A 12682-nucleotide genomic window follows, 5' to 3' on the forward strand; every position below is an offset into this window, starting at 1 on the left:
TATTGTATTCCAATCAACATACTAGGTGAATAATGACATAAAAACAGGACAATATAACACAATCAAATAAACAAACCATGTGGACACAATAATGAGCATCTGGACCTTTAATGATAAAAGATTCCACAGGAGCTGGGACTGAAAAATCGATTTATTCTTTACAAAGATAGTGTTATGATTGAATACAAATCAATATGATTATAAATGATTGTGTGTGTGTACTGTGCATGAGTGTTCCATAAAAAAACTACTTCTACAATCACAGAATCAAAGATAAATGTGATGATAATATCACATTCACAGCGGAATCATCTGTACTTGAGTAGGCTACTCTTCAGCAACTTCCGTCTTTCACTATCAAGATGTCTGCATTGGTTTCCCTTAAGAGAGACACAGAAACAAACAGCCATTAAGATTTTTTAAAGCAAGCAAAATGTCTCTTATAAAGCTTTCCAGTGGACTAATTCTGTGTTTTCTATAGATCTTTTTTCATAGGTGGAGTAGAAAATCACTTGCCTAGTCACCAGATCTCTTTGTTCAGATCCTGCAACCAGGCAAATGTAGCACCACCCTGTGCTTACTGGCTATAACAAAATGTACAACTGTGCGTGGATGACGCTGGGGGTGCTACAGAGATGAGCAGCACACCCAAACAATTAGAGAGGAAACATTTCAGGATAATTAAACTGATATATGGTAGACTCACAGCCGGTGAACACACAGAGAACACTCGTTGGGATAAGTGTTTCCATCATTACCGCACACTGGGGAGTAGTTGAGCGGGCATGCCTGGGATTGGCTCATATCCCCACAAGATGGCTAGTAAAATAATAAAATAACATTTCAAGATGACATAATCTTGCCACCTGGAAGACTAAACCAATCCTGGTTGTCTATAGTCATGCATGGACATTCTCATGAATTAATTTGTAGTTGCCACATTAGTAAAGGGAACTGTAATGATAATATTGTAATGGAAGCCTCACCCTCCTGTAGAGTCTGGACTGGTCTGCTGCGTCTACTAATGTAACATACAACCACAAGTAGAATGTAACCTATTATTCTTTACTACCTATCATTTATTATCATAACTGCTAATGAACAGTACAATCGACAGTACAATCTTTGTCATGTTTTGACAAACTACTGTTCCTAAATGGAAATTAAACATGAATTATGTACAGAATAGTCAGGCATTTTGTTCATATAAATGATTAATGTATTTACCTGCAGAAAAGAAGACAGCCAGGCAGACTAGCAAAAGAGTTTTCCCAATCATGTTCATGTGGTCTGACCAAAAGAGATCCAATTCAACTGATAACAATAGTTGGTATAGGTCCAATTACTGAATGCAGCTCCAAAAGTACACTATAATCTCTATGATGTCTCCTTTGCTACTGTATTATCTGCGATGTGCCTCTTGCTCAAGGTCTGCTGTTGGTTTAGTCCCTGTGGATGGAGTGGCGTTGTCATATAGTGGAGGTCGCGTCTGTTTGTCTGTGAAATAATGTGACCCTGTGTTGGGTAAAGCTGATGTTTTGACGGCATTGCACCTGACCAGCCCGCCAGCAACAGTTACGGCAGAGGCCCCCTATTGTCCAGGCCTTTATTAAGGGATGAACATTCCTACTGCTTAAATATTGCTGAGCGCCCAATAAAAACAGGGGTGTGACACTGGTGTTGTTGATGATGAAATGCATACATGTTGACCAAGATAAACTATCAAACCTTACTATGTAATACATTTTTTTAAAGCACTGAATTAAAGACTGTACATTATGTTCACTGAATGTGTACCAATTTTGTAATATTTTGGTCCCCACAACAACATAACCTGGTCTTGTTTTCACCTGTATGTATACAGATATTGGCCGTGTTCGAGAGCATCAAATCCATGATGCATTATGAGTAAATGGTTACTGCCTGACTGATCTACAAATACTAATGAGTAGTTATTAAAGATGCATGGTGATTTGTAGCTCAGTCAGTCAGCAGTCGCCTGCACTGTCGGCTGCAACGTCGACAAACCCATTGTCTTTGTGCTAATGTTAATGAGGCTCTCATTCACATGACTTATACTATGTACAGTCAATCAAATATGATTTATATAATAATTTTACCACAGAAGGCTCAATACAATACGGTCAGGTAGCGTTGGGCCAGTAACCGAAAGGTTGCGGGATCGAATCCCCGAGCTGACGAGGTAAAAATCTATCGTTCTGCCCCTGAGCACGGCAGTTAACCTACTGTTCCCCGGACTCAAAAGACGTGGATTTCGATTAGGGCATCCCCCGCACCTCTCCGATTCAAGTGGGGTCGGGTTAAATGCGGAAGACACACTTCAGTTGTACAATTGACTAGGTATTCCTCTTTCCCTAAATTCTAAAATTAGTGACAGGGAGGACGAAAGTTTGAGATGAATCAGACTAGAGGGGGTGGTATCAATCTGGTTGGATTAAATATTCGGAATAGTAAATTATACTTTTCTTTTCAAATGTTACTTTTTTATTATTCATAATATTTTAACTCACCCAAGTGTGGATATTACATGTCATATTTCATTCTTCCTATGCGTTACCAAATTACATTTTATCTTCTCCCTTAGACCATCATTGAGATGTGAAAGGTAGCTCAAAGGAGTATTTTTTCATGGATCTCTAAATTTGAGCTTCTCTCGGTTTCCGTAGTCTACAACTGCACAACGCCAAAGATTATCTATTATATTGACAAGATAGCCGAGTGACCGCTCTAACAATGGAAATACATGTCCACAATTGAGCGTAGGCAAGTGAGATCAGGTGGGACCATTCTAGCCAATGAGAGGGCAGATCTTTGTTTTTCTCAATGTCGCCGGAAGGCCACGTGCATCCACTTATACATTAACATATGTGTAACAGACTAAACTTCTATTCGATCAAATTAGCCTCACTTATATTCGACACTCTCTCATAGACGTCCATACAAAAAAGGACAGAGTAAATCCTTTTTGGGCGGAGTAAAATCCTCTCGCTTCGCCTCTTCGGACAACTCAAAAACAGTTTACTGAACCAGAGATTTGTATGTAATGACGATATGCTAATGTCTCCGCCCAACAAAGGCAGGCGATGGAGTTTAGATCCAAAAGAAACCCATATAAATTCGTTATTTTGTACAGATTTGGACGAGAGTGAAACGTCTCGCTCCGCCATCCTCTCTGACTGAACTCGCAAGGTGCTCTTGGTCACTTTTTGTGACACTAGTGTTATTATAAAAACTTTGAAGCGAAATGTTTACAGTAAGAAATTCATTTCGCAGATCGTCAAGGCTTATAGAAAATATTTGCTTGAAAAATGGTTACGTGGTAAGTTTGGACTATTATAATTTGGTCTATTTTGACAGTGGGATGAGGGCAAATTCCAATGCAAATCGATTGTTAAAACATTATTTTTTTAAAGTTCAAGTTTGTAGCTTAACAGTCACCAGGTTCGACAAAAGTCAATGTGAGTTTCAGTTTATCTATGCAAACGCTTTTTTTTTTGCAATATCCGCGTGGTATTGCGAAATATTAAACTAGGAGAGATTTGCCCTCGGTGTATGTAGCCCAACCGGTCGGCAGATGGCACTATTATTAATTTCACGTCGTTTGACAAATTATTGCCTTAACTTCATTAAGTCATTCTATGAGAAAATGTCATGCATGTTACATGTTTTATTTACAATGGACCTATAGGATACAGTGTGTGACTTGTTTTTATAATTTACCATATCTAACTTTGCATAATAATGTAACATTGTCTTAGATTTTCGAAGCAAGAGTACGAGTAACGTTATGCAATATAAGTCATGCACACTGCAGACATTTTAGACTGGAAGAAGTCAAACTCCAATGTACGACAGACCTTTGGACCAAACTGAATGAAAGGTTGGGTAGCAAACTGATTCCAAAACGCCAAGGCCCGGTTTTCCAAAAGCATCTCAATGCTATGTTCAATCTCCGAGCTGTTTCCCAAAACCATCGTTAACGTTGCCCTTGAAAACGCTCGTAGTCTAATTTTTGCCTCAGCTTTTCTACGAGTGGTCGAAGTGCTTCGTATATGCTTTTTTTTGCCCTACCGCGTCACTTTAGGCCTATAGGCTACACAGAATATCTCCGCTAAATATTGGGTTTATCAGTCTGTGACCGCAGATAACTTCAGAATAAAGTTCACTACAAATAAAGTTACCAATGTCTTTGCAATTAATACAAACAAGCGAAGTATAAAAAATATGCTTCAAATTAAAACTGAGATGACTGCATTAAAATATAAACAGTAGGCCTATTTAAATCACATTGAAATACATTCCATGTTCAATCAATTTAGTTATATTTTGCTACAGGCTACTGTCTGTAATTTGTCTCAATATATTTTATGATGTGTAGCCTAACTGTGCGCAATGACGTGTCAAATCAGTGATTTAGGGCATTTTTATTGGGTAAGCAATAAGACGCATCAATATTTGTAGCCGTAAACGGTAATATTTCTCTAGAAGCTGATCCGTCGTCAGTATTGTGAAATAATTCAAATGTAAAAGTACATTTGCATTCAGAAAGCTGACCCGTGAACAGCACTCCATTTCTTTCGATCATACCAGTATCGACACATGCTCCAACGATGTATTTGCGTGGTGTTTTGGGAAACGTGTATCTCCGGCGGTTGAAGGAACGATGCATCAATAAAACATCGGTTAGCCTAAATTCCATCGCTATCGGGAAACAGGACCAGAATAGTTTTGCTCATAGGAGTAGGCAATTAGTTTAAGATTAATTTAACGTGATAAATAGCGGAAAGACGACACCAAAGGTTTGACTAAAACTCACATTTAAGTCATGACACTGAATAAAGTATCCAGCGGGGTCCCTCAAGCAAAAAAACAAAACATGAAATGAAGAGAGAAATTAGAATATATATAGTATCGTATTAGAATTTCATGCTGTCAGTAATGGACAATTAATTCCATGGTAACGGAAGTATGCTGAGACTCCCAATTTCTTTAAAACAATTAAATAAACAAACATTCATTTCAAGGTTTAACAAGCCATACTATGCACAACGACTACTTTGAACAGTTTACACAGTACATAAAAAAAACCTGCAGATTCAAAGTTTGTTAACATAATTTCTGTAAAATCTCCTTCAGTTTTATTCTGTTACCAAACGTTGGATATGTAAATTTCTTCCTGTAAATGTGTTTTTGTAAAATGTTCAGTGGAAATTATTAAAAGTAGTTCCTGTGCAAACAATTCTATTGTTTATTAAACTTTGAAATCAATCGTTTTTGTTCGTGTACTTTAATCTGTCTCAGCAAAATTCGCTTACTATAGAATTCATGTAAAAACCCACATTGACCACAGGGTGTCAGCAGTGACTGTACTTCTCTCCTGTCAGGCTCTAGACTGTATTTCCACTGGCCCCCAGCAGCAACAAGGGACCTTCTATGAATTCCGTACCTACAGAATCCTTCCAGAGAAGAACGCTGCCTTCCTCAAGCTGACCAATGAGAAGATCCACCTGCGTACTGCTCACTCTGAGCTCCTGGGCTACTGGAGTGTAGAGTACGGAGGCTTGAACCAGGTCTTCCACATCTGGAAGTATGGTGAGGAGGAGGCAGAGAGCAAGCTAGGGCTTTGAGGACCAGTCCATGTGTAATTCAGCCAACTCAGGAAATACTGTACATTGAAATTGTATAAAGGAATGGATATTCACCTGCAATAAGCAAGCACTCATGTTTGCATTTCGGAATCCTAAATTGACTGTAAGGGAACCTGCATGAACTCAAGCCCAGAGAACAATGTAAAATAAGCCATTGTATCGTCAGTATATCTCACTGTCTCTCCTGTTGTGTCGCTATCTAGACAGCTATGCTCAGCGGGCAGGTGTGCGCGCATCCTTGGCTCAGGACCCCAAATGGATTGAGGAGTACATCTCCAAGGCCATGCCCATGCTCATGTCTCAGGACAACGAGGTCACGTATTTAGTACCCTGGAGCAAGGTGGACAGGCCACCCAAGGAAGGTGGTGAGTAGCTGAGTTAAATAATCACCCTCTTGTCTGACACTGTTTGAGTTTAGTTGTCCCAGGACAGAAAAACAGAACTTCTCCCTCCTTTGTTTGTGTGTATTTGTGCGTGTGTATTGACCTTTTGTGTTTATTTCCTTGGACAACACTAATCTTTTTAGTTATATTATATTTATTGTAAGTAAAGGATAGCACCTTGTGTTTTTAGCAGGAAATGAAATCAGCCATGTTTACCCAAAAGAGGTGGTGGCAGCTAGCCTCGCTTCTTAGCATGTTGGCAAGTAATCGAAAGGTTGCTGGTTTGAATTCCCCGAGCTGACTAGGTGACTAATCTGTCAATGTGCCATTGATCAAGGCACTTAAACCTAATTTGCAACTGTAAGTCGCTCTGGATAAGAGCGTCTGCTTACTGATTGAAATGTAAATGAGTGATTTCCCCACAGGGAGGAGTTTAGCCTAATTTAAAAGGAGTTTTTGAAACGTACAGCACATGATATTCATATTGATTTGGTAAACAAAACCACTGTGTTCCAATTAAGAAAAAGTTCCTTTCAACACAGCTCTGTAGTGCTATGTTGTATCACCCTCGACAGTTGAATGCACTGTTAACTGCTCTAGAATTAGTGTTCTGCCAAACCACTGAGCTCGATTTTAAAGCATTTGCAGAGGCTAGGGGTTGGTTTAAGAAATTATGATAGTTGGATATGTTGCATATTATTAAGGGCGTTGTGTGTATTTTCAGGGGTATATGAGTTGGCATCGTTCCAGATGAGGCCAGGAGGCCCAGCAGTGTGGGGGGAGGCCTTCCAGGCTGCAGTCAGTACCCACGCTGCCGGGGGGCATGCCCACCTGGTAGGGGTCTTTCACAGCGAGTTTGGACGGCTCAACAAAGGTACAGTAACAATCGGGTCAATGATTATCAGGATGGAATGATCTAACACATGTGTAACAACACTGATATTATAATATGAATGCAAGAGTGTGAGGCAGAATGAGATTTCTCCTTGTTTGCCAGTCAATGCCCTGTGGTGGTATGAGAGTCCGGACCAACGGGCAGCAGTACGCCACAAAGCCCATGGTGATGCCAGGGTGGTGGCAGCCGGTAAGCCCTTCAATTTATTCCCCTTTTAATCCAGGAAGAAAAGGGGATTTTGACAGCTCTATTCACATTTTAGTTTCTATCTGCACTCTTCCAAATCTCTCTCATGATCTCTCTCCCCAAAGTGAGGGAGAGTGTGACCTATCTGGAGTCGCAGACGAGCAAACTCATGTTCCCCTGCCCCTACTCTCCCCTCAAGTGATCTCACACTGAAACCCAGGATTAAAGGGACTGAACCTCAACTGGATCTAATATGCGTCTTACACTGTTTATAGACCTAAGTAGAGGTTATAAAATGCTACTGAGATTTCTTCAATCAACCAATGGTGATCATATCATCTAAATGTGATGACAGTTGCACTCAAACAATGTATTAATTGTAATTATGAATGTTATACTGATATCAATATATAAGTCACTCAGAACCAAGTATAATTAGGACCTTGGCTATAACAATGTTTATTTCATTCTACTGAGGACTGTTCAGTCTTAACAATATATGGCTCTTGTGAAATGCATTTAGTGAAATGCATTTATATGTTGTAAAGAACTGCTAGATATGAAATGCCTCTGTCCTGAATCAAACAGTTATGTTAGTAATGGATTAGATTTATATTATATGTATTATAATATATCACATTTAGACGCGTGCATACGTTTTGCATATGGGTGGTCCTGGGAATCGAACCCACTACTCTGGCATTACAAGCGCCATTCATACTATATTAATAGGTATAGATAATTGTGCCTTATTCATCGTGTACATACCACATGAATACTTGTCTGGACTAGAATGCGCTTTTCTGTAACCTTTGTCAATAAGAAGGTTATGTGAAAATGTATGACCAATAAAGACATATTTCAAAATGAAACATTCTGGTAAAATGTGGTTTTGGACAGGATTAAGTTTACGGCCATGTTGACACAAGATTAAGAGAATGGAAAACACTTGCCAGGACTGACGATTTGCTGGGTTTTATTGTGTAAATAAGTATTGTACAGGGCGAGTAACAGACATTCCCACAGCCTTTCAATACATTCAAAACAAACAGCTATTAAATAAATAATTTTCTTGGTAGGATTCTTTCTTTTTGATCAAAAACAAAACAAACAATTGTATACAGTCTGTGGAAATTCCAGTGCAAAAACAATATTCCAATTAACACCACAAATAAAGTGCTTGGAATGTTGAACTGCCCTCATTTCAGGCAAGCTTTGTTTCAAAATACTGAGTCACAAAATGAATTTCACAATAAAATGGCACTTGACTGCACCGGTCTCTGCAACGATACATGACAAGCTTCCAGGTCACACGTTATGACAGGAGTTCAAAACTGACACGGCACGGTTGGTCCCTTCCAGTATCCATGATGATGTTACTCGATTTACTATTATCAACCCATGGAGGGAATGTTTCTGTTTCCACCTAGTGGTTAGGTGGTGAAAATACTGAAGTATCCTTAACAGTTTGTCTGGCAGGGCACTGTGGTATGTTGTGTTGAGGTATTCATTGCAAATGTTAATGTGTCTTAACCCACAAACAAATCTTTTAGTTTTCTGTAAAAGCTATAAAATGTTTTTTATATATATATTTTTTAACTTGTAGTTATTTGCATAGTGTACATTGAAAAGTGTACTTAGTCTCTGCAATTGGAGTGTTTCCAAATGGCTGAGTCCACTACATAGTAAGGTACTGAACTACAAGGAAGAACATTCATAATTACAGTAATGCCACAATGTACTTAGCCAAACAAAATGAAACTATTCCTTGATATATAAATAAAAGGTACATCTTTCAAAACAAAATCAAACCAATTCAGATTCTACAGTACATCCCTTGGCCACAGAAATGAGTGGGATTCTTCATGTAATTCTGGTCTTGGAGAACAAAACCAAAAGAAACAGACCATGAATTATTTTCCTATCATTGGTAGAAACCAGTTAATTGGAATTACACAAATGAACACAGTTTCCTTAAACATATACACTGCATAACATCTGCTGAAGCACAGGATAGAATTATGGCAGTTATTCCAAGTTTAATACTCTTTCTCCTTAATGACTATCGTGAAGGGCTCTCTGGGCCTCAACTCACTTCAGCACGATTAGGAAACTTTGCATTGAGCTTTCCAGCCGGGCCCTTCCGAGGGCAACACCTGGCTGAAGAATTAAAACGTTAAAATACTACTGTAATAATGCAAGGACATAAACTCAGTCCAACACTGTTTGCGGGTTCCAGTTTTGGGTGGAAGATGGTGTCTGTTTGCTCACACCAAGCTCTCCTTTAGCCTCTCCTCGGCTAGCTTCTCTTCAGCCTGCCGCAAGCTAAGCGGGGTAGTGTCCACCACTGCCTCTTTGCGCTTAACTGAATTGTCTTTTGAGTGGTAATCGTCACTCTGGTCCTTGGCAAAGTTCACAAACACCTGGTAAAGAAGAGAGCGTGTAAGCTATTATCACAGTACATCCCAATCCTCAATAGCGTACATGCTATGTCCAGTCTACTAAGAACATGCAGAAAGACAAACATGCATAGTGCTGTAATCCACAATCGCACCTCAACGAAAACAACTCTTGACCACAAAGCCTTAAATCAGTGACGGATGGCGTCTTACCTGGTCCAGTGTGGTCTGCGACACAGAGTAGTCTTCTATCCGAAGCAGGTCCTTGTTCTTGGCCAGGATGCTGAAGATGTGTGCCAGGGAGGTGAGAGAGGAAGGCAGCTGGTACTGCAGCATGTTCCTGTGCTTTTCCTTCAGGGTGCTGCCCGGCAGCTCGCTCTCAATGAACTTCATCACCGGCGGCAGGTCAGGGTCCGCCCCCGCCACACGCAGGATGATGGTGTACCCGTCTCCGAACCTGGAGAGACAGAAGAAGGAGAAAATATGGGGGGGGGGAGCGACAAGGTGAAAAAAATATTTTAGCATTCTTTTGGCTCACAAGAAAATAAGATGAGCGTTTAAAAGGCAATCAAAGAGATTTCAGGAACCTGAAAGGCAGGCAGGCACCTCCCCTTTCAAATGATTACAAAACCATACAAAAAAGTATTGTTAAGAATTATAAACAAATACATCTAGATTTACACAAAAAAATTAAAACATTATGAATTAGGGGGGTTAAAAATAGTAAAATAAAAAATCTATCAATACATGATTTGAGCAATTTACTGTATTTAAAGCCACAGAGCACACTTTGTAGGTATTGGCTTGTTTCATATGCATCAGTGAAAGGACTTGTCATTTTACCTATTCTTTAGGTGCTGAACGCTCCCCAAGCAACGGAATCTGCCGTTGACCATGATGGCCATTCTGGTGCACAGGGCCTCACATTCCTCCATACTGAAGACACAAAATGGTAGACACAGACATTAAGTACAGTGTAAAGGAATTGATGAACTAGAAATCACATCCCTGCAAAGGTTAGTCTATGTCAAATAAGCGAATACCTTGTCAAATTAAAGTTAACACTCCAAAAGCTAATATTGTCATCCTGCACAGTAAGTGGGTAAGCAATACTTTGAATCATGTCAACTACGTAGTACAAGCCAATAGGCTACATTTGTGCGAATGAGGATTGCCTAACCGCAGCCTATACCGTACATAAGCTATGCTGCCAACCAATCAACAACAAGACCATGCATTTCAATGTATAGCAGTTAGCTCTTAGCCTAGCATGGCTGAGGTGTTTTGGTGTTTCTGGTTACCTGTGCGAGGTGAGCACCACGGAGCGTCCCTCCTTGATGACGCTGTGGATGCAGTTCCATAAGGCCCTGCGTGCTTTGGGGTCCATCCCAGTAGTGGGCTCGTCCTGTCACAAAGAGCACAGCCAGGTTAAGGTTGGCCCACAGGTTGAGCAGGAAACACACAGAGAAGACCAGCAGCAGGGGGGAGCAAGGCATTATGGCTCTTCTAGTGTTGCATTATGCTATTAGAAACTTGCTTTCTCTCTGGCTTTGTTTGTCTTTTCTCTTTCGCTCTCACCATGTCTCTTGGTCTGTCTCTTGCATTGTCTCACCACTCAGTTTCTGTCTCTCTCTCCCTTTATCCCCTCACAGCTGATGTGGTCAGCCCCTCTCTCCAGCCCAATAGGAGCAAAACATAAGCCTATGATTTTCCAGGAACCATTTGAGAACACTGGTGTGCCAGTGGGAGAGTTTTAATCTAACCCTCATTACACAACCATCGCTGCTGCAATCCCCACCGGGAGAACAATGAAACACCAGTTATCTGATTTAGAGGAGGTTCCTTTGTTGATATGTCACATCAAGGTCACCTCCAAGCTGATGCAACCAGTCTGATCCCCTTGTGTTGGTGGTTACAGTTTATGTAGGTCTGTGTGTGTGTTGGGACATAGTACGTACCAGGAACACGACGGGTGGTCCTCCTATTAGGGCCATGGCCGTGGAGAGTTTCCTCATGTTTCCTCCGCTGTAGCTTCCTGCTGCCTTGTCCACATACTTCACTAGGCCCAGCTTACGGATGCCCCATTCAGCAACCTCACACACTTCCTTCTCGGGCACTCCACGCAGGACGGCGTAGAACTCCAGGTGCTCTCTGCCTGTCAGCAGTTCGTTGATGGCGTCAAACTGGGGACAGTAGCCCATGTTCTGGTGCACTTCGTCTATCTCCCGCAGTATACTACCAAAGCAAAAAAAGTAAGTATCACATTTAGACTACTGAAGCTCTCTACTGTAATACCTAGTATGAGCTCTCTGGCACAAAATGGCTGACTTACCTTTTTCCAGCCAGGAAAGCTTCTCCACTGGTGACCATGGAGTCTCCTGTCAGCATTTTGAATGTGGTGGTCTTTCCAGCTCCGTTCACACCCAGGAGGCCAAAGCACTGAGAGAAAGAGAAAGGAAACAGAGGAAATATACCAAAGGAGATTGAAAGAGATTGCATGTCATTGCATTGTGTATTTACTTGTTTTAAATAATCTAATCTTACCTCTCCAGGAGGGATGCCCACACACAGGCGGTCTACAACTGGCTTTTGCTTCCTCTTGTAGACCTTGGTGAGCTGTCGGAGCTCCAGGATGTCTCCGTGTCCCAGTCCGTTGACGATCCTCTGCCTCTCTCTGGCCACGTCCTCGTCCTCCTCGCCCACCGGAGGGAGCTTGGTGTGCAGGTTTATGGGCTTGATGCAGAAGCGGTACTGGAAAAGGACGGTGATGATGAAGAAGACCACTCCTTCCACGGCCATGGCAAACAGGTTCTTGCCCACCATGTCCCATTCCAGAGGGGATCGGAAGCGGTTCTCCCCTGTGAACAGCAGGAGGAGTGGGTTTAGAGAAATGTTCAAGAGACACCTCTGCGCTGAATTACATGGAAAAATGGCTCATGGGGAAATGCAGTTCTTACCAAATCTCTCCAGAGCGTCGGCCATGGCCTGGTTCTTCACCATGTCGATGAGACCTCGGCCAAGACAGAAGTGAGGGAAGATCAGCAAAACGTTCTTCAAGATGTTGTTGATACCCCCAATTTCCTGAAGAGGAGGAATATTTAACCCTTAATGTCACCAGATTAGTGGAACATTAACAAAAGATTGTGTTAA

General features: G+C 41.2%; 3 protein-coding genes across 3 annotated transcripts in view; 1 reads left to right on the forward strand and 2 right to left on the reverse strand.

Moving 5' to 3' along the window:
- Positions 1–87: 87 nt before the first annotated feature.
- On the reverse strand, positions 88–1462 carry LOC110488864 (putative pancreatic secretory proteinase inhibitor). The gene is made up of 4 exons (XM_090198409.1): positions 1228–1462; positions 987–1021; positions 707–819; positions 88–380 (listed from the first exon to the last, which is right to left on the reverse strand). The coding sequence occupies exons 1-4, from the start codon at positions 1283–1285 to the stop codon at positions 335–337; spliced, it is 252 nt and encodes an 83-aa protein (XP_090054535.1). The 5' UTR covers positions 1286–1462; the 3' UTR covers positions 88–334.
- Positions 1463–2927: 1465 nt separating this feature from the next.
- nipsnap3a (nipsnap homolog 3A (C. elegans)) lies at positions 2928–8005 on the forward strand. The gene is made up of 6 exons (XM_021561293.3): positions 2928–3340; positions 5406–5613; positions 5873–6034; positions 6777–6926; positions 7050–7136; positions 7259–8005. Exons 1-6 carry the CDS (start codon positions 3266–3268, stop codon positions 7333–7335), a joined length of 759 nt encoding a protein of 252 aa, XP_021416968.1. The 5' UTR covers positions 2928–3265; the 3' UTR covers positions 7336–8005.
- Positions 8006–8092: 87 nt separating this feature from the next.
- Positions 8093–12682, reverse strand: part of abca1b (ATP-binding cassette, sub-family A (ABC1), member 1B) — a 38968-nt gene continuing 34378 nt past the window's right edge. Inside the window, exons 30-37 of the mRNA XM_036943019.2 lie at positions 12490–12613; positions 12077–12390; positions 11865–11971; positions 11491–11767; positions 10834–10937; positions 10376–10468; positions 9746–9989; positions 8093–9556 (exon numbers count right to left, since the gene is read on the reverse strand). Of these exons, the coding sequence (XP_036798914.1) occupies positions 9401–9556; positions 9746–9989; positions 10376–10468; positions 10834–10937; positions 11491–11767; positions 11865–11971; positions 12077–12390; positions 12490–12613 (1419 nt within the window). The 3' untranslated portion in view covers positions 8093–9400. The remainder of the gene's footprint in view (positions 9557–9745; positions 9990–10375; positions 10469–10833; positions 10938–11490; positions 11768–11864; positions 11972–12076; positions 12391–12489; positions 12614–12682) is intronic.

The sequence above is a fragment of the Oncorhynchus mykiss genome, chromosome 14 (genome assembly GCF_057628025.1).
Source record: "Oncorhynchus mykiss isolate SJ-2025 chromosome 14, ASM5762802v1, whole genome shotgun sequence".
Classification (NCBI taxonomy): domain Eukaryota; kingdom Metazoa; phylum Chordata; class Actinopteri; order Salmoniformes; family Salmonidae; genus Oncorhynchus; species Oncorhynchus mykiss.